At 45.8% G+C, this 26,554-nt stretch overlaps 1 protein-coding gene across 1 annotated transcript; it reads left to right on the top strand.

Moving 5' to 3' along the window:
* Window positions 1-1,275: 1,275 nt before the first annotated feature.
* Window positions 1,276-22,204, top strand: ccnl1a (cyclin L1a). Its single transcript, XM_060924191.1, has 11 exons — window positions 1,276-1,601; window positions 2,115-2,189; window positions 4,774-4,883; window positions 8,469-8,589; window positions 8,897-8,961; window positions 16,214-16,313; window positions 18,678-18,782; window positions 18,928-19,069; window positions 20,928-21,039; window positions 21,127-21,225; window positions 21,359-22,204. The coding sequence occupies exons 1-11, from the start codon at window positions 1,350-1,352 to the stop codon at window positions 21,777-21,779; spliced, it is 1,602 nt and encodes a 533-aa protein (XP_060780174.1). The 5' UTR covers window positions 1,276-1,349; the 3' UTR covers window positions 21,780-22,204.
* Window positions 22,205-26,554: the final 4,350 nt, after the last annotated feature.

Here is a 26,554-nt window from a genome sequence, read left to right as displayed (position 1 = left end):
TAAACAATAAACATGGAGTCATTAGTGTTGCTGGTCTTGGTGCTGTGGCTTGTTGTCAGCGACAACGCCAACAGATACTGGCAAGAGCGTATAGATGAGGCGAGGCGCTTAAGGCTTCAGAAATATTCGTAATTCTTCTTCTTCCGGGTTTATGGTGTTTACAGATCCCAGCGTGCTCGCGGGGCGTGTGTGGGCATGTGAGGACACGCCTCCTCACCAATCAGTGCACAGGGGAGTGTCTGCTCACGCCCCCAGCCCCACTCGGCTCGGTTTGGCTCACTTCAGCCCCACTCCAAAACCGTGCGAGTTTTGGGTGCTGAGCAGGGCTGAAGCGAGCTGAGTCGTGCTGCTCTGAGGTAGTCGAAACCGCGAGCCGTGTCGGGCTGAAGTGAGCTGAAAAAGGGTAGTGGAAAAGGGCCAAAAATGTCGCCAACTTGTTCATTCCATGCCTAGAAGACTTGGTGCTGTCATTAAAAGTCATGGAGGCCGTACAAAGTACTAGATGTCGCAGTTTTTGTTGTGGGGTGTACTCATTTTTGCACCACCGTAATTTGAGTAAAACTGAAAAAATGTGTAATCTAAGTTATATTATTAACCTTACTTTCATGTTATAAGTTAAACAGATGTTATATTAAACTTTGGAAATTGTTTGTGTTCATTGAGATATTGTTTAAAATGTTTTACTTTTCAAAGGGGGTGTACTCATTTACGCTCAGCACTGTATGTGTGTATATTTATATATAAACTTATAATTTATTGTACTGTACAAAATTAAAGAGCTATATTGTGCAATGTCCTGTTTTTTTTTCCACATTATGGCGTGTCAGAACAAAATGCCCGACATCATCATGTGATGTGTAATTGTACTTGTGTACTACCGTGCTAAATAGTATGCCTAGATAGTACACCCGTGTTCTTTTTTTTGCGTACTATTCAGTACGCTAGTATGCGTGATGACGTTTTTTCGCGGATGGATACAAGAAGTTTCGTAAGGTGATCCGGTCAGCCCGAGAACTCTGACATTCCTGGAATCGACGTCATCAGAACTTCCGTTCCGAACACATATTAAAATAGGTCCACGAGTATAATTAAAAAAAGTAATAGTTGTTCGTTTTTACGACACAGAAATACACGATAATGGTGCAATGTTAGCCTGGGATTAATTTATTCCCCATAACTGGTCCTATTTCTTGGTGTAAAAAAAATGGAACGCGGAGGTTTATCGACCACAGTGAGTTTCTGTGTGGTGCGGCAAGGCGAGGATACGTCGCGACTGCGTCACACTTCCGCCCTTACCAGAGCAGTCATTTCTATTGTATTTTAGGTGACCGGGTTCGGCTCGTTTTTCCATGGAGGCGACAATGGCTTCAGCTCCGGTTCCGACCGCGCCGAACAGCGCTACGACCAACGAGGGAATTCTTATAGGAGACAAGGTTTATTCTGAAGTCTCCCTCACTATAGATAACTCGTTAATACCGGAGGAAAAGCTGTCTCCGACTCCGTCTATGCTTGACGGCCTGGACCTTCACACCGAAACCGACCTCCGTATTCTCGGCTGCGAACTTATACAATCAGCTGGTATACTTCTACGTTTACCCCAGGTATATCATAGTTCTTAATATATCTATTGACTCAAATCTAATATGTCGACGCATGAGGAACCTCCATTACTTAGCTGAGGCAGCACAGCTCACCTGTATTCCGGCAAGGCTGCCTTGATTGGCTACTACAGGTCAGCGCCACCAATCAGACAGCGTAGAAACTGAGCTGAGCCAATCTTGGCGCAGAAGGCGGGACTTGTCTGAATACCGGTGGGGAGAAACAACGCAGCTAGCAAGCTAATTAATGTAGCTAATTAGCTCATCTACCTTTTTATTTATATAACAAAATGAGTTTATTTATATAACAAACCGAGCTTAAATATTTAAGCAGCGTATTTAACTAAAATAGATATGTATTTCAACTTTTATATCATTCTGTCAGAATGGCGGCGTTTTGGTGTGCTAGCTATTAGCTAGCTAGTTACCTGGTTAGACAAAAACAAAATGGCGGACGGTGAAGCCTTTCGGCTAATTCTTGAGGAAAATGAATGTGGATTGTTTTATATTTTACAGGTGGCAATGGCAACCGGGCAAGTCCTGTTTCATCGGTTTTTTTACTCGAAGTCATTTGTGAAACACAGTTTTGAGGTAAGGAGGGAATTTAACTTTATGTATATAATATATATATATATATTACCTTAGCTAACTAGGCCGTGTATGTGTGTGCGCGCGCGCGTCACCACAACGTTCATTCTGGCGGCCATGTTGTAAAGCCCAAAGTTCAAACATAGCATTTTAATTGTAATTCATGATTAATACTAAGTACACTTAGCTAAAATACGTATTTAAGTGCTTTAAAAAACACTGAAAGTCTCAATGTGGGGATAAATCGCATATTAAAGGTGCATTAGGTAAGATTAGTCTCTCAAACTGACAATTTGAGTTCAATATGTAAACCTTCACGAAGTCCCGCCCACTATAAAATGATTGACAGGAGTCACAGCCAAACACGAACAAGCTTTCCAGAAGGGATTTTCTCAGCCTGTCAATAAACTATACGGTTTTGAATGGTGATGTTGGTTTTAATTTGAAATGAAATAAATAACACAGATAAAACTCAATCTTTATGAATACTCTATTCGGAATTTGGCAAAAATGGCGGCTTGATCTGGGACATGATAAAAGGTTGACTCCATCGCGTTCCTTTAAAAAGGTTGTAGTCCACTGAAAAGTCTACACTTATCACTAATTGTATTTTAAGTTGTAAGGATTGGTGCGCTCACAGAATAATCATAACCGTAATAAAACATCGTGCAAAATATTTGATCACCGTCGTAACTCCATTTTCCGCATAGCCAAAACCAATACGATCGTGTGTTTTGATCTAAACGGAAAGCCTCAGGGTCGAGGTCACGACCTCACCAAAAGTAGGAACTTAAAATTACTACGCCGTATAAAAAATTTAGTTATAAATCTGAGATTGTTTTTTAAAATGAAAGCTGAAAGTTAGGTATAGAATATGTTTCTTACAGAATGTTCCGATGGTAGCTGGTCTTGTATGAATTTCTGAGCTATAAAATGAGTCGTGGTCTATTTTTTACCGTAGCGTGTTATTTGTGTGCGGGGAAGGACACACGTTAACAATTTGCATGTGTAGAATGGAATTTTCCACTCCAAGAGTTAGAAGTTGATCGTGCTTCCATTTGCGGTCTTTCTGTTACGCGGGTGATCTGTTCGGACGTTATCACTGAAAAGGTGAGTTTTGACGGTTTTATTTTGTTTTAGTCTTGCAGTATAAGGCAATAGAATGTTTCTTTTTCATCTTGTTTTCATATTTCGTAGTGTTTGCGTATTTTTGGCCAATATTTTGCAACCACGGTCAATTTAGATCGGACTTTTGGATAGAATCTACGGCCAGTCATTTTGCCCCGCCCCCGCCTCACGCTCCGTCTGGTGCGGTAGTGATGTCCCGTTGCTCGCATGCCGCAGCAGAGACCCGCGCGACCTTCAGCCGGTACAGTCGCTGTTCTTTTACCACCGCCGTTATTCTCATCTTTCCGGTGTGTTCTTGATTTTTCCATCGTGTCCTATTTCGCCGTATCAAATACCCCAAACGTGTCATATTATTCATATTTAAGTGAATAATCAATTCAGTCATCATAACTTGGCATTTTTAACCGAAGCAATCAAAAAGAGGAAATTTATTCAATATTTTCACTCATCTGTGAAGGAGGGGCTTTAATTCTTCATGATATTTACATATTTTATATGGAAATCAATTTCACAAAAGCATTTGAATTGTAATCAAAAAATTTTCCACAGTGGAGGCCAGATAAAGCAAGATACTATCTTTATTCTTATTAAACATGACAAAAGAAACATTGAGTGTTACGTAAATGCAAAAAAAAATAGTAAAATTAGAAAATTTATTTTTTGACCATAATGTCCCAAGTGAGAGACCAGTTTCTGAGACGGACTCGTATATAATGCTAATTCTAAAGCTGGGATCAGAATACATGATCTTTTTCTTTCACAATGGTCACCATGTCATATCCGGGAAGCCATGGCCTAATGGCTGGGAACCAAAAGGTTGCTGGTTTGATTCCCTGGACCAGCAAGAATGGCTGAAGTGCCCTTGAGCAAGGCATCTTACCCTGTATGTCGCTCTGGATAAGAGTGTAGGCTAAAAGGATCCATAATACTGTAAATTCTTGGTCAGGACACTGGCAACACAAGTTTTACCCTCGTTCATGTCCTTGTGCGCCCTCTGTAAGGACGAGGGTCAAGAAATTGTCAATCATGGCTACAGAAGGAACATCGGAGTTATTAAAAAGCAAGAAAATACAAAAAAAAATCATTCCGACGTGCTTGACTTTTCATCAAGGTGTCTTGTACGCCACGTCGCCGTTCGTCGATTATATTGCACTGCAAGGCCTGTTGGTCATAATTTATCATGTTCTACATACCTTTCAGGTTATTTATACAAGTAACGGGTTAAAGGAAAAAAAAAGTTATTGCACCTTTAATGTTTTTACCATGATGTCATTCAGCTTCAAATTTTATCTTTAATATCTGCATTGGACCAAAGCAGGCTTTACAACATGTCCTACCAGTACATCCATAGTTCATTAAACTATACAGTATTCCAAACTGTCTGATATTAATGGAATTCACACATTGTGTACGATGCTCACGGAGCAATATTGCCTCACTTTATTTCCCCCTCGTTCAGATTGTTGCCATGGCCTGTATCAATCTGGCCTCAAAGATCGAAGAAGCCCCACGTCGAATAAGGGACGTGATCAATGTCTTTCATCATTTGAGGCAGATCAGAGGAAAAAGGTAAGCATGCAGTCGTATTCTCAGTATTTTCCTGTAACTGTTCTTGTTTGTTTGTTTGTTTTTTTTTTTTCTTTGTGCCAGCAAAAACCTTTCACCTCGACAGACTTGTCTTTGTTTAACATGTAACATCATCACTTTTACATAAGAGAATCAGGTATACTTTAAACATGCTAACTGTGATTTAGTCTGTGTGTGCTGTTATTATTTTTAATAATGTGCCAATTTGAGTGCCATTTTGTTTGATTTCTGTACTCTAAACCATTTTAAGGCTTTTCAGTTTCATCATCTGTCATAAATGGTAGTAAGAGCAAGATAATCGTCTGCTTACCTGCACACGTAATAAAAAAAAAATGAAATAAATAAAATAATGCATCCTAACCATTTAGTCATCACCTTTAACGGGATTAACGAATAAATAATTGGATTTGTAGATGCATTAATAGTGAGGGGGGGGGAGGGTGATAGGGCTGTTCAGCTGAATAAAGACTGTGGTATTAACTTGAATTCTCTTTTCCCTTGCAACCAACTAACAGCGACCAGCTACATTTACCAAAGCCTGGGTGATGTGGAATGGTACGTAGAGCTGAAGCAGTCGGCATGGCAACAGTGCGAGCGAGTGAGGCGTGGCTCTCCCCCCGCTCCCCTGGGAGGCGCCAGTGCTCTGAACGCTCACTGGGAGACTCGGGGACCACAAAAGGTTGGCCGCTGGTCCCACAGCGTCTGGCTCACTCCTGTAGCTCAGTTTAAGCTTGTGGTCTCTAACGCAGGTGATGATGCTGTCTTTGTAGTAGTGAGACAGACTTGAGAGAGAGGAAGAGAAAAAAAAAAACACCTCAGACATCACAGCTTTCACAGAAAACACACCTTAGACTAGGGACATTGATTTAAGTTCCACTTGATGGAGTTCTCGCAGTTATTGAATTAAAATTAGCACCAATTGTTTTACACTTTGCACTGGCATCCTGTTTTTTTTTTTTTTTTTTTTAATTCATGGTTAACAGCAGTGCAGGATTTCTGACATTAACAGGACATGATGCTATTTTAAAGCAATAATAAAAGCGGTAATGATTTATAAGTCTGATCGCAATAATGAATGATATTGTGAATAGGAATGTTATCGTTGTTAATTAGTTTTAATAATTCTCAAGCTTGTATTCAGTCCAGAGTTAACCTTTTAACGCTTTTTTGTAGTAGGGATGGACATTAAACAAGATTTGTATTACACGAAATCAAGTTGTACATGGATTTATAGCTAAGCCGTGTACAACGAGATTGAATGGTGTAACTGCGTTATTCTATCCACGTTCACTGGATTTTAAGAAATGGAGCTTTTCTCTTTTTTTTGGGGGGGGGGGCAAATTTGATGATTTTTATACGAAACATCCGACAAAATAATTTCTACTTGGAATGTAAACTCTCCGGCGAAATGATTTTGTGAAAAATGTGATAATTCTTGAAAAATAGAGATGTTTAACATTTTTTTAAAAAATAAATTCCATATTTTCTTGCCTTTTGAGTAGTTTTTATCTCGTCCTCATTTGATTCAACACGCTCCGCTGTTTGTTTTTCTCTACTCGAGGTATATGAGCTGATAGCCTCGTAGTGGAGTAGCCAGTCAGAGCGTGCGATTGCTCATATCCAGTGAATGTAGATGGAATAAATAATATTGACTGGCGTTGAGTGGTCCATCAGAGAGAGAGAGATGTATATAATTCATTCCATTCAGCTGGCATGATACTGAACGAGTCGATGATGAGTAGCTGAATGGAATATATCTGATATACTATGAAATAAAAACGGCTTTTTTTTTTTTTTATAATACACATTCCTTTCGTGTGTCGTACGCGTCTTTTTCTTTCAAAATTCTCTCAATTTTCCGTATTTAAGGAAGCAAACCTGGCGGCCATGCTTGTTTAAAAATTGTCAGTGTGACGTCACGTTTTGACAACCGTGCAATATCGTAAACCATATTCAACACTCGTTCTCTACTGGGCAGAGTGACGTAATGCACGTAGGATAAGCACATGTTTTTATTCCATGGAAAGTGTGTCCTGTATGGGTAATATTTGATATTCACTGAGAACGTTGACCATATGCTGTAGATCGCGGTAGACTTGTGGAAGAATAACTTTCCCTGGCAGACGCCCCTTATTTGACTTCCACACACGTTTTTGACAGCTGTTGTAGTCTTTGGGTTTGCATGTTTCTCCTGTTTCTATAGTGGCATCTAATCTTGTAGCGCCACACACGTTTTACCGGTGCCTGGACGTAACCTTGCTGCCGCCACCTTTTGTTGTTTAATGGCGGTAGGCAAAAAGCTTTTGAGGCTTTTTTGTACTGCCACCTTCTGGTTGCTTAATCAGGCACTGGTAAAAACAAACAAGGGAAACTCTTTTATATAATATTCTTTTATTTAAATAAAACAATCGTCAAAAACGTTTTTTTTTTAAGAATATAATTTACTGACTTTAAAAAAAAAAATTGAAATCCTAACCCCATCCTGATCTTGTAGGCATCTGTGCCAAGTTTCCCAAAAGCATCGTAGCACGAAGATCATTGTTAAATGGTCGCGTGAGCAACACAATGAGCGCACACTCCTAGTTAAGATGCTCTAGAGGCTTTTGGGAAACCCACCCCAGATCCGTTTTCACTGAAGGCCTCTCCAGTGTTTTAGCACCATGTGTGATTTTTATTATTATTTTTTTTGAAAGACATTTTGTTTATTCAGTCCAAAAAGTGCACCCAGTGTCTTTATACAGTCATTCATTCTTAGAAATCTGAAATTTCCAACTCTGTCTTACACATTAGTCATGTTTCATCTTTCCTCATTGTTAGGACTCTTGAGGTTTTCTGTGATGGGTACAGAAGTAGAGTTCATTATTTAAAAAAAAAATCCTTGTTCATTGTCATGGTTTATATATAATGCCACACGTGTTTTACCGGTGCCTGGACGTAACCTTGCTGCCGCCACTGCCACCTTTTGTTGTTTAATGGCGGTAGGCAAAAAGCTTTTGAGGCTTTTTTGTACTGCCACCTTCTGGTTGCTTAATCAGGCACTGGTAAAAACAAGCAAGGGAAACTCTTTTCTATATAATATTCTTTTATTTAAATAAAACAATCGTCAAAAATCTGTGGACACTTTGGAGCTGTTTTCTGTAAGTGGGGAAAACGGCTCCACGTCCTGGATCAAGGTTTATTCACTGTTCTTGAAGGACTGGAATTGTCTAAATGGCTTTTTTTTTTTTTTTTAATGTCTCACTTTACAATGTTACAGGGCTTCAGAGGTGTGCTGTTTTTTGCTAAAGCTGTGATGTAAGAGGAAAATTGTGTCTTAGCTTATGCGTCACTCTCACTTGTGGTAGGATTAACAATCTTCTACTGAAATTACAGGACTCAAAAAATAAAAAAAAAAAAGAGGAAATGGGCCTGTTGCCTTTAGTTGGTTGGAAAGGGGGGGGAAAGCTACTTTTTGTTTTTGTCTAAACTTAAACAAACAAAAAGGCACTCTGGCTTTTTTTTTTTTTTAATTTGAGATATAATTGGGTTGGGGGAAAACAACCGTCTTTTCATTCCTTTATGAATCAGGAATGCAAGCCCATTGATACTTGATCAGAACTACATAAACACGAAAAACCAGGTGATCAAAGCTGAGCGACGTGTGCTGAAGGAGCTGGGTTTCTGTGTCCACGTCAGGCATCCACACAAGGTGAGTCAAACGTCTGTCTCTCTCACATACACACACAGTACTATAGTCAGCCCTTTGTGGACTGTTAGAGCCAGTAGAGCAAGAAAGATGCTAAAATTGTGTGCAGCGTAGAACCTCAAGGACTGCATGAGAGCATTAAACAAAACGCACAGGCGTAACAGTTGACATGTAGACGTCAGGGCACGCCCACATTCTCCACATTTGACGTAAATCAGGTCAGGATCTGGTGCACTTGTGGTCAGCACACCTGTGCCTTCAAACCGCGCCTTGCCGTGTGGCGTAACCCTTTGCTGTCGTCCGGTTTCAGATCATCGTCCTGTACCTGCAGGTCCTGGACTGTGAGAAGAATCAAACGCTGGTCCAGACAGCTTGGTGAGTATATAAGCCATACTCTATTAGGAGCGTGTTGTGTAGTCAGCACTGAACCATTTCCTCTTCACTTTTTTTTTTCTTTTAAATACATTAATAAATAGTCCTTTCTCTATACCTGATGATGGAATTGTCTTCACTCAGACCTTTTTATTTCCCCACAAGTTTTCTCTGTAATTTCATAACACTCAAACGGAGATCTCAGTTTAACTTTGTCCTTTCTCTCTACTCTTTGATTAAAGGGTAGTCCATGATGGTAAGTGTCATAAAGAACCTCTGAACTCTGCTCCTCCAACCACATGACCCCAGGAATCTGCCCCCCCATTGGCTGCCCGTCTCGAGACGGCCAATCCAGTGAGAGCTCTCTGCCCGAGAATCACTGAAGGGGGCCTTTTCCATCTGGCAGCAGCATCTTGTTTTCTTGGGGTTGTCCAAAAGGATTTGTATTTTTTGTTTTGTTTTTTGCTACAAGACTTTTTTTTTTTTTGGTCCCTTTTATTTAGTGTAAGTTACACTTTTATAACTGAAGTTTACCAGCTTAAGCAAGTAGGTATTGAACAGTGGTTATTTTATTTTTTTTGGTAGTTAAATGTACATGTGTATTGTGTGTTCACACTGATGTGGTTTCTAGAAATGTGTCTTCCAGGGATCATCCTGCACCAAGGATCTGTTTTTCCTCATCACGTCAGGGCATGAGCTCCACATCTTTTAAAAAAAAAAAATACATATATGCTTTAAAGGAGAAATCCACCCTGAACAACTCCTAACAAGTTAAAATCTTAAGTTTCCTCCGTTACCCACAATGCCGTTAGACTAACCGTTAATGATGGTGCCATGAGATTCTTTTAGCAGCTCCTTCACCTTGACCTTTTAATGCTAGAACTTGTCCTCTTATGCTTTAATTAGCTGGATCAAGACTCTGCCTTAATGTGTAGCTGCATTGCATTCTGGGATTGTGAGTCCAGAGATTGCACCATCTCCACTACTTTGACACTCGATTTCTCAAGATCAATGGAAAACTGCGAGTTTTTAAAGAGCAAACGGTTAAAAAGAAAATTGCCCCCCTCCTCCCTTTCATTTATTTTTAAATAAATAAGCTGTGCGAGCGTATCGGACGGCACGCTTTTCACAGGAACCACAAAAATGCATGACCAACCCAGGTTTCCCGCCAGCACTCGTCATTGATTAACATAACCCATCCGTGACGAAGAGAAAATTACTAGCTGTCGTCACAGTGACGAATGTATTTGTCGTCATCGTCTTTTATACAAATCCCTCCCTTTGTTAAAATCCATCCACAGTGAAGAGATGGCAGGAAGCCAGAGTGTAAACAGTACACACATGCTTATGAGCGATAAAGATCGACTGCACATAATGACCAAATGGGCGCCAAGCTTTTGACCAATCGCAGTGCATCTTAATCACATATCTCTGAGTGAACCAAACAATGACGCAGTCTCAGCTGGCAAAGGCTTTTTGGGTGGGCTTCTTCAAGCACCGAAGATGATTTAAGGTCTGAAACAGCCATGGGGGAGGCGCACTCAGAGCTCCGACCGTCCTCGAGCATGTAGGACAGCGTCAGTAATACAGGGGTCGGTAAAACGCACTCGGAGCCCTGACTGTCCCCGAGCGCATCAGCAATACAGGGGTCGGTAAAATGCACTCGGCGCCCTGACTGTCCCCGAGCGCATCAGCGTCAGTAATACATGGGTCGGTAAAACGCACTCGGAGCCCCGACTGTCCCTGAGCGCATCAGCGTCAGTAATACAGGGGTCGGTAAAACGCACTCGGTGCCCTGAGCGCATCAGCGTCAGTAATACAGGGGTCGGTAAAACGCACTCGGCGCCCTGACCGTCCCTGAGCGCATCAGCGTCAGTAATACAGGGGTCGGTAAACAGCACTCGGCGCCCCGACTGTCCCCGAGCGCGTCAGCGTCAGTAATGCAGGGGTCGGTAAACCGCACTCGGCGCCCCGACTGTCCCCGGGCACGTCAGCGTCAGTAATACAGGGGTCGGTAAAACGCACTCGGAGCCCCGACTGTCCCCGAGCGCGTCAGCGTCAGTAATACAGGGGTCGGTAAAACGCACTCGGAGCCCCGACTGTCCCCGAGCGCGTCAGCGTCAGTAATACAGGGGTCGGTAAAACGCACTCGGAGCCCTGACTGTCCCCGAGCGCGTCAGCGTCAGTAATACAGGGGTCGGTAAAACGCACTCGGAGCCCTGACCGTCCCTGAGCGCGTCAGCGTCAGTAATACAGGGGTCGGTAAAACGCACTCGGAGCCCTGACCGTCCCTGAGCGCGTCAGCGTCAGTAATACAGGGGTCGGTAAACCGCACTCGGAGCCCCGACTGTCCCTGAGCGCGTCAGCGTCAGTAATACAGGGGTCGGTAAAACGCACTCGGCGCCCTGACCGTCCCCGAGCACGTCAGCGTCAGTAATACAGGGGTCGGTAAACCGCACTCGTAGCCCCGACTGTCCCCGAGCGCGTCAGCGTCAGTAATACAGGGGTCGGTAATAGGGATTGACCGGTTTTTTTTTTTTTTTCAGGGCTGATACCGATTATTATGGAATTGGGATGCCGATAACCGATATGTGCAACCAATAAATGTAAACATTATAATTCACATGAAATTCAACATGGCACACACTGACACAGACCTTCATATCCATGAAATGTATGTTTAATTGTAAAATTGAACATGAAATTTTGTGCAGGGAGATGCCAGCAGCATTTGTACAATAAAGTCAACCATTAGTTAGAATAAAATGAGAAATAAAATATTCACCAATAAAAAAAAAAAATCACTCCCTACTATATTACAGCTCACCATTTTCAGTGGAAAATAAATGAAAATACACTCTGGATTCTTTTACACTAAGAACTAAGTAAGACTTACCGACTTCAAGTAGTTTTTAAATAAATCAAGTGTAGGGAGCTGCCTGCAGCATTTTTTAAAAAGTAAAATCAAACATAAAGTCGGCTATCACTCCCTATTATGTAACAACTTAACAAGTAACCATCTACGGCTCTGCTCCTTTAAGAGTATATCGCTTTCCGAATCAGAAGCGCTAGCGAGGAGAATCACTTGCGCAAGAATTATAAATACTAGTGGAGTACATTACAGCGCAGTGTGAAGTAGCATAAGAACATTTAAGTCAAGAGTTTAATTGATGTATTTCGTTCATTGGCGTTTATCCAAGCAAGTGTACATCCACGACACAATTAATTACTGAGCCCACAACAAGCATCCTGACAAACTTCCTACAGTATTACACAGCCTACTAGCACCATATCACACCTGGCTTGTTTAAATGTTCAAATAGCACTTTATAAAGTTACCCAACATATACAAGTGCAATGCGCTTTCTGAGCACGAGTCACGTCATGAAGTTTACTCATCGCCATAACAAATAGCCAGTAGGCTTGCGCTAGCCTACAGAACACAAACACTACGTTTTATTTCGTCTTCCCTTGACCACCTCTCTGTATGGCTGTCATTCTACTGTTCGAGTAGAACTACTGACACATTCACAACGTTTCCAGACGGGGATTTAAAAGATGACTGCAGCCTATGGACAACATTACATGTAGTTTCAGCGAGACTAGTCGGTTGTAGGCTAATTCAAGTGCTTCCTTCCGTAAGCTAAGTTTGCCTGGCTACACAGATGCAAATGGACAATTTTAACGAGTAGTAGATGAAGAATGTAAACATATAATGATGTTGTGCTTTTGCAACTTGTGTGTTTGCGACTTATTGCGGCAAAAGCAGCGTGTCCTTACCTTGAAGTGGGATCTGCTTCTGTCCGAGTGCCCGTACGGCCGCCTTGAAACAGTTCACAACAAATCAGATGTTGTGGTGGGCGGGACCGTGTTCTTGAACTCAGAGAGGCGAGTGCAGGAAAGGACGTGCAGTGACAGTCGCGTTAGGAACGAAATGGCTGCAAAAAGGCATGTTATCGGCATATCGGTGGAAATTATGGCCGATAACGATAACCCTAATAATGCAGAATATCGGCCCGATATATCAGCCAGGCCGATTATCGGTCGACCCCTAGTCGGTAAACCGCACTCGGAGCCCCAACTGTCCCCGAGCGCATCAGCGTCAGTAATACCGGGGTCGGTAAAATGCACTCGGCGCCCCGATTGTCCCCGAGTGCGTCACCGTCAGTAATACAGGGGTCGGTAAAACGCACTCGGCGCCCCGATTGTCCCCGAGTGCATCACCGTCGGTAATACAGGGGTCGGTAAAACGCACTCGGCGCCCCGATTGTCCCCGAGTGCGTCACCGTCGGTAATACAGGGGTCGGTAAAAGCACTCGGCGCCCCGATTGTCCCCGAGTGCGTCACCGTCGGTAATACAGGGGTCGGTAAAACACACTCGGCGCCCCGATTGTCCCCGAGCGCGTCACCGTCGGTAATACAGGGGTCGGTAAAACACACTCGGCGCCCCGATTGTCCCCGAGTGCGTCACCGTCGGTAATACAGGGGTCGGTAAAACACACTCGGCGCCCCGATTGTCCCCGAGTGCGTCACGGTCGGTAATACAGGGGTCGGTAAAACGCACTCGGCGCCCCGACTGTCCCCGAGTGCGTCACGGTCAGTAATACAGGGGTCGGTAAAACGCACTCGGCGCCCCGATTGTCCCCGAGCGCGTCATGGTCAGTAATACAGGGGTCGGTAAAACGCACTCGGCGCCCCGATTGTCCCCGAGCGCGTCACGGTCAGTAATACAGGGGTCGGTAAAACGCACTCGGCGCCCCGATTGTCCCCGAGCGTGTCACCGTCAGTAATACAGGGGTCGGTAAAACGCACTCGGCGCCCCGATTGTCCCCGAGCGCGTCATGGTCAGTAATACAGGGGTCGGTAAAAACACACTCGGTGCCCCGATTGTCCCCGAGCGCGTCACGGTCAGTAATACAGGGGTCGGTAAAAACACTCGGTGCCCCGATTGTCCCCGAGCGCGTCACGGTCAGTAATACAGGGGTCGGTAAAACGCACTCGGCGCCCCGATTGTCCCCGAGCGCGTCATGGTCAGTAATACAGGGGTCGGTAAAAACACACTCGGTGCCCCGATTGTCCCCGAGTGCGTCACGGTCAGTAATACAGGGGTCGGTAAAAACACTCGGTGCCCCGATTGTCCCCGAGCGCGTCACGGTCAGTAATACAGGGGTCGGTAAAAACACACTCGGCGCCCCGACTGTCCCCGAGCGCATCAGCGTCAGTAATACAGGGGTCGGTAAAACGCACTCGGCGCCCCGATTGTCCCCGAGCGCGTCAGCGTCAGTAATACAGGGGTCGGTAAAACGCACTCGGCGCCCCGATTGTCCCCGAGCGCGTCACGGTCAGTAATACAGGGGTCGGTAAAACGCACTCGGCGCCCCGATTGTCCCCGAGCGCGTCACGGTCAGTAATACAGGGGTTGGTAAAACGCACTCGGCGCCCCGATTGTCCCCGAGCGCGTCACGGTCAGTAATACAGGGGTCGGTAAAACGCACTCGGCGCCCCGATTGTCCCCGAGCGCGTCATGGTCAGTAATACAGGGGTCGGTAAAACGCACTCGGCGCCCCGATTGTCCCCGAGCGTGTCACCGTCAGTAATACAGGGGTCGGTAAAACGCACTCGGCGCCCCGACTGTCCCCGAGCGCATCAGCGTCAGTAATACAGGGGTCGGTAAAACGCACTCGGCGCCCCGATTGTCCCCGAGCGTGTCACCGTCAGTAATACAGGGGTCGGTAAAACGCACTCGGCGCCCCGACTGTCCCCGAGCGCATCAGCGTCAGTAATACAGGGGTCGGTAAAACGCACTCGGCGCCCCGACTGTCCCCGAGCACATCGGACAGTGTCGGTAATAAAAAAATAAATCATCAAATTGAAAGTCCAGTCAGCCAGCAGCAAGTGACTGAAAGGAGCGGTGTTATGGGTGGCGTGTTGAGTTCCTGTGGTGAATATATGATATAAAATGTGGTGTCCTCCTGTGTTTGGTGCATAAATTGACGGGAAATTCGGATTCCTTCACTGCTAGTTGTTCCAAGGTTCTTCTTAAACTTTGATTTGTAAATCAAGTGGTATTGAAGTAAAGGGAGTCCTAATACGTCCTTTTGAATAATTCCAGGCTAAAATAACCTTAAGCTCAAACTAAAGAGATTTATTTGAGCTTGATGGTGCACAGGGGCCCAAAATCAAGTCTGTCTTATTAGAGTCTGGAGTGGAGCCTAAATTTTCTATGTATCTGTACAAATATTTAAATTGTCCCAGTTTGGTTGGTATAAACCTGTAAGTCAAACAAAGCGAAGACTTCTTCGGGGGAAAAAAAATAGTGGTGAATATTTTTCAGAACCCAGTGGGAACCCTGCCAACCAACAAATTGACCCCAGAGCCAAAAATCATTCCAGAAAAATGCGTTTAGTGTTTCAGGGTGGAGTTTTCCTTTAAGTTGAAGAACCTGGAAGTTAATCTGGTGCCAGTTGTCCTTTAGTTTAGTGGGTGCTTCTGAAAACTCACTGTCCTGTATGTGTTTGGAGCACACTGTAATCAGGAAGATCGTCTGTCTGGTAGTTAGCTGTTCTTGTTCCAGGAAACGTTTGTTGGTCTGTTCTTTGCGTAGCTGCTGCCGTCGTCGTAGCTGTGCTTTTGCTTTCGTCTCCCTACGGCGCATGCTGTCGCGTGTCAAGTTGCATGATCTCCATCATCTGTGGTGTTTTCCGTCTCCCCAGTTTCACATTATCAACCTCATCATTTGCATTTGCCAAAAGGCAGCTCAACCCATCGTTGTAGGTGACGTGGCGTCTGATGTTTCATGAGTGTCGGGCAAAAACAGATGGGATTGGATGCTTGCATTGTAGCTTATAGTTAAATCACCTGATTTGCATGAAACCCCTGTGATCGTACGATTTCTTTTAAAGCTCTTTGCATGTGAAGGCGGTAAATCAGGACTTTTGTATTTTAATGCTTGTGTCCAGGAGTCAAGTGAACCATTCCAGTGTGAACACGCCCTCATCTATTCTGCATGTCTGTGTTTGCTTTTTGTAAAAGGGGGAGAGGGGAAGAAAAAAAAAACCTGCCAATGTTTATTGTTCAGGCAGTTAGGAGTGAGAGTGAGAGAGAGATGAGAGGGAGGGAATGGACAAAGCTAAACATGAGTCTCCTTAAACGCGTCATGAACGCACTGCACCATGGGAAGATGAATGTGGGGGATGTCAGGGGCTGGAGCTCAGGGAGACGTCTGCAATGTTGTGCTTCACCTTTTGTGTTGCAGGAACTACATGAACGACAGCCTGCGGACCAACGTGTTCGTGCGCTTTCAAGCCGAGACCATCGCCTGCGCCTGCATTTACCTCGCAGCCCGAGCTCTTCAGGTACTCAATCGCTCCTCCTCAGGTTTGTTATCCAGATCACGGCATCATTGAAAAGAAAAGGCGGCGAGGTTTCTTCCTACAGTTTTCCCAGCGAGCTGAATCTACAACCCAGATTCCAAAAAAGTTGGGACAAATTGTAAATAAAAACAGAATGCAATGATGTGGAAGTTTCAAAATTCCATATTTTATTCAGAATAGAACATAGATGACATATCAAATGTTTAAACTGAGAAACTGTATCATTTAAAGAGAAAAATTAGGTGATTTTAAATTTCATGACAACAACACATCTCAAAAAAGTTGGGACAAGGCCATGTTTCCCACTGTGAGACATCCCCTTTTCTCTTTACAACAGTCTGTAAACGTCTGGGGACTGAGGAGACAAGTTGCTCAAGTTTAGGGATAGGAATGTTAACCCATTCTTGTCTAATGTAGGATTCTAGTTGCTCAACTGTCTTAGGTCTTTTTTGTCGTATCTTCCGTTTTATGATGCACCAAATGTTTTCTATGGGTGAAAGATCTGGACTGCAGGCTGGCCAGTTCAGTACCCGGACCCTTCTTCTACGCAGCCATGATGCTGTAATTGATGCAGTATGTGGTTTGGCATTGTCATGTTGGAAAATGCAAGGTCTTCCCTGAAAGAGACGTCGTCTGGATGGGAGCATATGTTGCTCTAGAACCTGGATATACCTTTCAGCATTGATGGTGTCTTTCCAGATGTGTAAGCTGCCCATGCCACACGCACTAATGCAACCCCATACCATCAGAGATGCAGGCTTCTGAACTGAGCGCTGATAACAACTTGGGTCGTCCTTCTCCTCTTTAGTCCGAATGACACGGCGTCCCTGATTTCCATAAAGAACTTCACATTTTGATTCGTCTGACCACAGAACAGTTTTCCACTTTGCCGCAGTCCATTTTAAATGAGCCTTGGCCCAGAGAAGACGTCTGCGCTTCTGGATCATGTTTAGATACGGCTTCTTCTTTGAACTATAGAGTTTTAGCTGGCAACGGCGGATGGCACGGTGAATTGTGTTCACAGATAATGTTCTCTGGAAATATTCCTGAGCCCATTTTGTGATTTCCAATACAGAAGCATGCCTGTATGTGATGCAGTGCCGTCTAAGGGCCCGAAGATCACGGGCACCCAGTATGGTTTTCCGGCCTTGACCCTTACGCACAGAGATTCTTCCAGATTCTCTGAATCTTTTGATGATATTATGCACTGTAGATGATGATATGTTCAAACTCTTTGCAATTTTACACTGTCGAACTCCTTTCTGATATTGCTCCACTATTTGTCGGCGCAGAATTAGGGGGATTGGTGATCCTCTTCCCATCTTTACTTCTGAGAGCTGCTGCCACTCCAAGATGCTCTTTTTATACCCAGTCATGTTAATGACCTATTGCCAATTGACCTAATGAGTTGCAATTTGGTCCTCCAGCTGTTCCTTTTTTGTACGTTTAACTTTTCCAGCCTCTTATTGCCCCTGTCCCAACTTTTTTGAGATGTGTTGCTGTCATGAAATTTCAAAATGTCTCACTTTCGACATTTGATATGTTGTCTATGTTCTATTGTGAATACAATATCAGTTTTTGAGATTTGTAAATTATTGCATTCCGTTTTTATTTACAATTTGTACTTTGTCCCAACTTTTTTGGAATCGGGGTTGTACGTTCTGATTTCTGTAAAGCCGCTTTACACGGCTTTCTGTACTACAAATGGAATTGGATGATGCCACATCACTGGCTTCAATATGCAAATTACAGGACGTTCAACACTGGTTTACCAGAGGAAGGGGTTTGGTTTGGGGTTTAGGTGTTTAATTTGCACGTGTTGGTTTTTTACATGAAGGGAAGGGTGTTGAAATTTATTTATTAAAATTAGTTGGCTTGTTTAGCGAAACTGACACGACGTTGTGATTTTTTTCGTCGCCTTTTCTAATGCGTTAGAGCAAACTAAGTAAATTTTAAAAAATGATAAGTCATGTAAAGCCTAGGTCACAACCGGGCGTACGATTATTTTTGGCATTTCCCAAATCGCTGCCTTTTTTTTTTTTGTTTGTTTGTTTGTGGAGAAAGACGCACGTTGGCCGTAAGTTTGTCTTGCAACCTGATAAAAAACGTAAGCACCCGTAGAGTTTTTTTTTTTTTTGACATGACAAATAACCTCTGTGGCCAGTCTACGGCTTGAAAATCAGCACGGCACATACGTGCCCTCCTTGCGTTTTTTGCACGTGCTCCTACGGCCAGTTGTGACCAAAGCATAAGGAAAGAATACAGAGCATCACGTGCACAAGTGTTATGTTGGTTGTGAACGTAGCACTCGAACACTCCCCCTCTCTTTCTCTCGGCCCTTTTCAGATTCCTCTCCCGACTCGGCCACACTGGTACCTCCTGTTCGGAGCCACGGAGGAGGAGATCAAGGACATCTGTATCACGACTCTGAAGCTGTACACGAGAAAGAAGGTACACCCTGTTGTGACTCGGAGCGTTTAGATGACTTTGGCCTGACCTTCGTGTCGATGAAGTTGAATAGGTGGAAGTGTAGTTGACTCTGTGGTGTCGTGTTGATGCTATCGCTCACATCCTGTTTGCGTGTTAATTCCTTCAGCCAAATTATGACTTCCTGGAGAGGGAGGTGGAGAAGAGGAAGGTGGCGCTGCAGGAGGCGAAGCTGAAAGCCAAGGGGCTGAACCCGGACGGAACTCCCGCTCTGTCCACGCTCGGAGGGTTTTCTCCTGCGTCGAAACCAGGTATGATCCCAGAGGCTTAGCTTTTCCTGTCTGTGTGCGCCGGAGATGCTAACGTGCACGGTTTGGGCGTGGCAGCTACAGATTTAAAGCATAATTATGGTGCTGCATGTAGACCTGAAAATAATAAGTTTTGCCCGTGTATTGATAGAACCCACATGTTTTTGGCGTTCGGACTGTCCCACCGATTCGGATCGTTCTGGGAATTTCCGTGTCTCTACGTTAGCTGCGCTGTGATTGGCTGAGAGGTGACCTGATTCATGCTCTCAGCCAAATGCAGTGCTCAGAAATGCACAAGAGTGATGCGCAGTCATCTTCCTGGATGCGAACTGTCTTCGTCGGTCGTGTTCCAGAACTGAAACTTTCTCTCTCAAACTAGTGTCAGGTGTGATTTTTAATTAAATGTTGTATGGATGTGCATCTTTCAGTATTAGATAAGGCTGGCCCGATGCATCGATATCACGATTTCTGCGGCCACAATTCGCGTTTTGTATCGTGATACCTTACCCTAACTGGTGATTTCGTTCATTTTTGTTTTAGAACGATTTTCATTGACTTTTTTTTTTTTTTAACTTCTGTTCAGCTCCAAAGCATCTCGCAATGGGGGCCGCCATTTTGGATCTCGCAGAATCACGCTCGCTTAAACGGGGATCTCTTGGAAGTGCGGGATTTCATTTCTAAGCTGGAGCTATCATTTCTGCTTTGTTTTTAAGGTAGTGTGGTGGTGGTAACTCGCCCGTGGCTAGTTAATCTGTAGTTATTAGACACTTTTTTTTTTTTTTTCTTCCCGCGGTGCGGTTTCCATCAAATCCCGTGCTCTGATTGGCTGGCAAGTGGGTCCTTATCCTACGGTACGGACCTCTGGCAACTCGCTCGTTCACAACAACATAATACATGGTAGCAATTTTTGTCAACATTTATTTTCGCATTTCTCAGGAGAATAGCATTAATTTTACAGCATGGATAGCGATAACGACAGTGTTCACAGCGAAAGCGAGTTTTACTACGCTGAGGAAGAAGAAATAAAAGAAAACATTTCAGGAGAAAGCTAAAAACCTCTAAATGTTGAATCCTGAATGACTCAATTTTGTATAAATAGGGGACTACATAGGCGGCAAAATGTAGTTTTTTTTCCTGCCATGGAAGTGCACTTGTATACCGAGGAGGAAGCCATTTGCATTACAGCTGTGAATGAGGATTCAAAATGGCGGCTCGGCTCGGTTTTCCCTTTCGGGCGCTCTCGTTTTCTATTAGAATTTGGTAAAGAAAAAAATAAACACATCTACCAGCTTAAGGTCGGTCCGTATGGTGTAATACCGTGACCTCGGCCCAGAGGGCCTCGATCAGTACTTTTCAAGACCTCGGTCACGGTATTTCACCATACGGACCTCCCAGCTGGTAAATAACACATGTATTTCACAAATTTGTACCGTTATTTGTTAGAAAAGTGGAGGAGGATAAAATGTCCGTAGCAAATGCTCCAATTGGGTACGCATCTCCATTTTTGGAGATATTTTGGGTTTCTCAGACAAAATGTGGACATCCTGCTGTTCTTAAAAAAAAAGTGTGTATAATTTGTCTGTGTCAAACCAGCTAATAAAGGAAATTAGCATTTTCAGCCATACTTTGTCCTTTTGAATTGCATTTTACCAAAATTTCTGGTACAGTGTATCGTGATGGGTATCGTATTGTGACCCTACCCTGCAATGCCACCCTTAGTATTAGGCTGGTGCACAGCTCAGGAAGTAAATACGGTAATTTTATTACTGAAACACCTGTACATAGAGCTTTTGTCTTTTTTAATTCTGGGTTTTGTGTCGTCATTCTGAGCGCTGACGTCGAGTTTGTATCGATTGTGCAGGTTCTCCGAACGTGCTGAAGGCAGATGAGAAATCTCCAAACCCTCAGCTGCTCAAAGTGGTGAAGAAGGAAGCTGAAGATCGCGCCCAGGCCTCCAAGAGTCCTCATAACGGGTGAGCGTGTTCAGGACCGGTCAGATCCATCATTTAAAACAAAAAGTATGTTCAGAATTAACAACCTGTCGAATTCTTCTCTCTTAGGCTCAGGAAGGAAAGTAAACTCGGTCGGAACAGTCGGAGCGGGAGCCGTTCTCGCTCAAGAACACGCTCTCGGTCCAGATCACGATCTCCAAGAAGACAGTGAGTCCCATTTATCTCTGTCGCAAAGCATCTCACACACACTCATTCGTTATTGGCAGGTTATTTTACATTTCCTCCTGTTGGTATGATTAGCGTAATCAATTTGAATATTAAGAACGGTTTTCTTTCTCAGCTACAACAGCAGGCGGAGTCGCTCGGGTACCTACAGCTCGCGCTCACGCAGCCGCTCTCACAGCCGCAGCCCGTCTCCACGGCGACACTCCAACCACGCCGCACCGTCTCCTCTGCTGCCGCACCTCAAAGCCAAGCAGCGCTCGGACGACCTGAAGCTGCACTCTCGCCACGGACACAAGAGGAAGCGCTCGCGATCCGGCAGCAAGCCGAGAGACCGCGAGAGGGAGAGAGAGCGCGAGAGGGAGCGCGACCGGACCTCCGCCGACCTGACGTCGAAAAAGCACCGGCACGAGCGTAGCAGCGGGAGCGGAGGGCACCACAGAGACCGGCGCGAGAGATCACGCTCGTACGAACGCTCGCACAAGAGCAAACACCACAGCAGCAGCAGCCACTCGGGTCACAGCCGCCATCGCCGCTGACGACGACCAGCCGTGCACGTCACCGTATATTCCCTCGTTTTACATTTTATTCCTTTTTTTTCTTTTTCTTTGTCTCGGCAAACCTTTTAGTTGAAATGTAAAGTGAAGGACTGGTACATATTTACAGTGTAAAGACTGAAATGTTAATGTATTACAGAGAATGCTTTGATTTATAAAAGCAGCCTTTTGTTGAACAGGCGATGTCGGGACGGTGGTGTGACTAATTTAATAAACGGGAGAGACTTTACGACTTTGCATATACGTATATTTACAGAGGACACTTGCTCTACAGGTGGAATAGACCATATTTTTTTACAGCGAGATGCAGATGGTTCAGTTTCTTCAATCGTGGTGAATTTGTTACACTGGTTTTAGTCTGCACATGTTCATCTTGAATTTTTACTCAATAAAAAAGTTACTTATTCTACCGCGTGTGGTCTCTTACATGAAGTACGTTCTTAATTTCACGGTTTACAATAAGTAGGATTGATTTTAAAAATAAATAAATCATATTTTAGTAGTAACAGACGTCCGGGACGGAATGGAGAGTCCTTTCAGTGCTCAGTAAGTTAGGGGTTGTTTTACAATCTGGGGACAAAGTTCAAATTGATTCAAACTGGTTCTTGTGCCAGTTTTTAACCTCCTAAGGCCCAAGCTGTTTTTTTTTTTTTTTTTACATTTTTTTATTTCTCTTTGCTATTTGGGCTTATTAGAACCTGATTAGAATAAAAACTAAGCATCATCTTTTGATAAGATGTACTTTTAGAGAAAAATTATGTCCACGTATGTGGATTCTTGTTCCGAATTTCCATAAAGTGCTGTCCACGCATGTGACCGCTAAGCCCTAGGAGGTTAAAGTGCTGATGACACATTTTTGACATCTTTGGCGATGTTTTATAACATAAAAAGTAATTCCCGATGATCCATATATTAATTCACGAAGGCGCCTATTTTACAAGTTATGATAAACGCGGCTATTTGGGCAAATTTGACGGCGCTGCAGCACCCAGGAGCTGGAGGAGGAGCTATATGACGTCAGCGAAAGAACCTTCCTCCTAACTTACCAGTTTGTTGATGCGACAGGTGTTCAGTTTTGTCATTATTAGTATTATACATTATATTAGTTATTATGCCTTCGCGTTGTGTTGCCGGCTTTTGCTCCAAAACCCACAAGGATGGGGTAAGTTTATTCAAGTTTCCCAGAGATCCCGAGCTGCATGCGAAGTGGGTGAAGCAAGTCAGGCGCACTCGTTACAAGTGGGAGCCCTCAGCAACATCCGTTCTGTGCTCTGAACACTTCGATTTGGATTGTTTTGACACCCTTCCCAGCTTAAAAGAATCTCTTGGGTGTTCAGTTCAGCACAAATGTGTGACTACCATCAGCAGTGCCTACACAATGTTGCCAGATTGGGAGGTTTCCCACCCAGTTGATCGGTTTCAAGTGCATTTTGAACATATGTTCAAAATGCACTTGAAACTGCTCAACTGGGCGGGATTCCTCCCAATCTGGCAACACTGCCAGTATTCCGGAGGGCGTCTACTCGTAGCTACGCCGGATCCAAAGACAGTCCTCCTGTCAGAACATGTGTTGTGAAATGACATAAGATAAAGGTACGTAGAGCTATAGATCTCGTCTCGTCTCGTCTCGTCTTCTTCCGCTTATCCAGGACCGGGTCGCGGAGGCAGCAGTCTAAGCATGGAAGCCCAAACTTCCCTTTCCCCAGACACCTCGGCCAGCTCCTCGGGAAGAACACCGAGGCGTTCCCAGGCCAGCCGAGAGACATAGTCCCTCCAGCGTGTCCTGGGTCTTCCCCGGGGCCTCCTCCCGGGGGGACATGCCTGGAACACCTCCCCAGGGAGGCGTCCAGGAGGCATCCGAAAAAGATGCCCGAGCCACCTCAGCTGGTTCCTCTCGATGTGGAGGAGCAGCGGCTCTACTCCGAGCTCCTCCCGAGTGACTGTGCTTCTCACCCTATCTCTAAGGGAGCGCCCAGCCACCCTGCGAAGGAAACTCATTTCAGCCGCTTGTATCCGCGATCTTGTTCTTTCTGTCATTACCCAAAGCTCATGACCATAGGTGAGAGTCGGAACGTAGATCGACCGGTAAATTGAGAGCTTCGCCTTTTGGCTCAGCTCCTTCTTCACCACGACGGACCGGTAAAGCGACCGCATCACTGCGGAGGCTGCACCGATCCGCCTGTCGATCTCACGCTCCATCCTTCCCTCACTCGTGAACAAGATCCCGAGATACTTAAACTCCTCCACTTGAGGCAGGACTTCTCCACCAACCTGGAGAGGGCAAGCCACCCTTTTCCGGTCGAGAACCATGGCCTCGGACTTGGAGGTGCTGATTCTCATCCCAGCCGCTTCACACTCGACTGCAAACCGCCCCAGTGCATGCTGAAGGTCCTGGTTTGAAGAAGCCAACAGGACAACATCATCCGCAAAAAGCAGAGATGAAATCCTGTGGTTCCCAAACAGGATTCCTTCCGGCCCCTGGCTGCGCCTAGAAATTCTGTCCATAAAAATTATGAACAGAACCGGTGACAAAGGGCAGCCCTGACGGAGTCCAACATGCACTGGGAACAGGTCTGACTTACTGCCGGCAATGCGAACCAGACTCCTGCTCCGTTCGTACAGGGACCGGACAGCCCTTAGCAAAGAGCCCCGAACCCCATACTCCCGAAGCACCCCCCACAGAATACCACGGGGGACACGGTCGAATGCCTTCTCCAGATCCACAAAGCACATGTGGACTGGTTGGGCAAACTCCCATGAACCCTCGAGCACCCTATGAAGGGTATAGAGCTGGTCCAGTGTTCCGCGACCAGGACGAAAACCGCATTGTTCCTCCTGGATCCGAGGTTCGACTATCGGTCGAATTCTCCTCTCCAGTACCCTGGAGTAAACTTTCCCTGGGAGGCTGAGAAGTGTGATTCCCCTATAATTGGAGCACACTCTCCGGTCCCCTTTCTTAAAAAGAGGGACCACCACCCCAGTCTGCCACTCCAGAGGCACTGTCCCCGACCGCCACGCGATGTTGCAGAGGCGTGTCAACCAAGACAGCCCCACAACATCCAGAGACTTGAGATACTCAGGGCGGATCTCATCCACCCCCGGTGCCTTGCCACCGAGGAGCTTGCAAACCACCTCAGTGACTTCGGCTTGGGTAATGGACGAGTCCACCTCTGAGTCATCAGCCTCAGTCTCCTCAGTGGAAGACATGACGGTGGGATTGAGGAGATCCTCAAAGTATTCCTTCCACCGCCCGACAATGTCCCCAGTCGAGGTCAACAGCTCCCCACCCGCACTGTAAACAGTGTTGGCAGAGTACTGCTTCCCCCTCCTGAGGCGCCGGACGGTTTGCCAGAATTTCTTCGAGGCCGACCGATAGTCCTTCTCCATGGCCTCCCCGAACTCCTCCCAGTTCCGAGTTTTTGCCTCCGCAACTGCCCGAGCTGCAGCACGCCTGGCCTGCCGATACCCGTCGGCTGCCTCAGGAGTCCCGGAGGTCAACATGGCCCGATAGGACTCCTTCTTCAGCTTGACGGCATCCCTTACTTCCGGTGTCCACCACCGGGTTCGGGGATTGCCGCCACGACAGGCACCGGAGACCTTGCGGCCACAGCTCCGAACAGCTGCGTCCACAATGGAGGTAGAGAACATGGTCCACTCAGACTCAATGTCCCCCGCCTCCCTCGGAAGCTGGGAAAAGCTCTCCCGGAGGTGGGAGTTAAAGACCTCCCCAACAGAGTGCTCGGCCAGACGTTCCCAGCAGACCCTCACCATACGTTTGGGCCTGCCAGGTCTGTCCAGCTTCCTCCTCCGCCAGCGGATCCAACTCACCACCAGGTGGTGATCAGTTGACAACTCAGCCCCTCTCTTCACCCGAGTGTCCAAGACATAGGGTCGGAGATCAGATGACACGACTACAAAGTCGATCATCGACCTCCGACCTAAGGTGTCCTGGTGCCACGTGCACTTATGGACACCCCTATGCTCGAACATGGTGTTCGTTATGGACAAACTGTGACTAGCACAGAAGTCCAATAACAAAACACCACTCGGGTTCAGATCGGGGAGGCCGTTCCTCCCAACCACGCCCCTCCAGGTGTCACTGTCATCGCCCACGTGAGCATTGAAGTCCCCCAGTAGCACAATGGAGTCCCCAGTCTGAGCACCCCTCAGTACCTCTCCCAGGGACTCCAAGAAGGCCGGATACTCTATACTGCTATTTGGCCCGTAGGCACAAACAACAGCAAGAGCCCTCTCCCCAATCCGAAGGCGCAGAGAGGCGACCCTCTCGTTCACTGGGGTAAACTCCAACACATGGCGGCTGAGCTGGGGAGCTATAAGGAAGCCCACACCAGCCCGCCGCCGCTCACCATGGGCGACTCCAGAGAAGTGGAAAGTCCAGCCCCTCTCGAGGAGCTGGGTTCCAGAGCCCAAGCTGTGCGTGGAGGTGAGCCCGACTATCTCTAGCCGGTACCTCTCAACCTCCCGCACAAGCTCAGGCTCCTTCCCCCCCAGCGAAGTGACATTCCATGTCCCAACAGCCAGCCGCTGTGTCCGGGGGTCAGGTCGTCGAGGCCCCTGCCTTCGACTGCCACCCAATCCACACTGCACCAAACCCCTACTGCTACCTCTGTGGGTGGTGAACCCACAGGAGGTCGGGCCCACGTCGCCTCTTCGGGCTGAGCCCGGCCGGGCCCCATGGGCAAAGGCCCGACCACCAAGCGCTCGCATACGAGCCCCAACCCCGGGCCTGGCTCCAG

Source organism: Neoarius graeffei, chromosome 6 (genome assembly GCF_027579695.1).
Source record: "Neoarius graeffei isolate fNeoGra1 chromosome 6, fNeoGra1.pri, whole genome shotgun sequence".
NCBI lineage: Eukaryota > Metazoa > Chordata > Actinopteri > Siluriformes > Ariidae > Neoarius > Neoarius graeffei.
The sequence above is the reverse complement of the archived record's forward strand: the minus strand, read 5'-3'. Positions and strand labels throughout refer to the sequence as shown.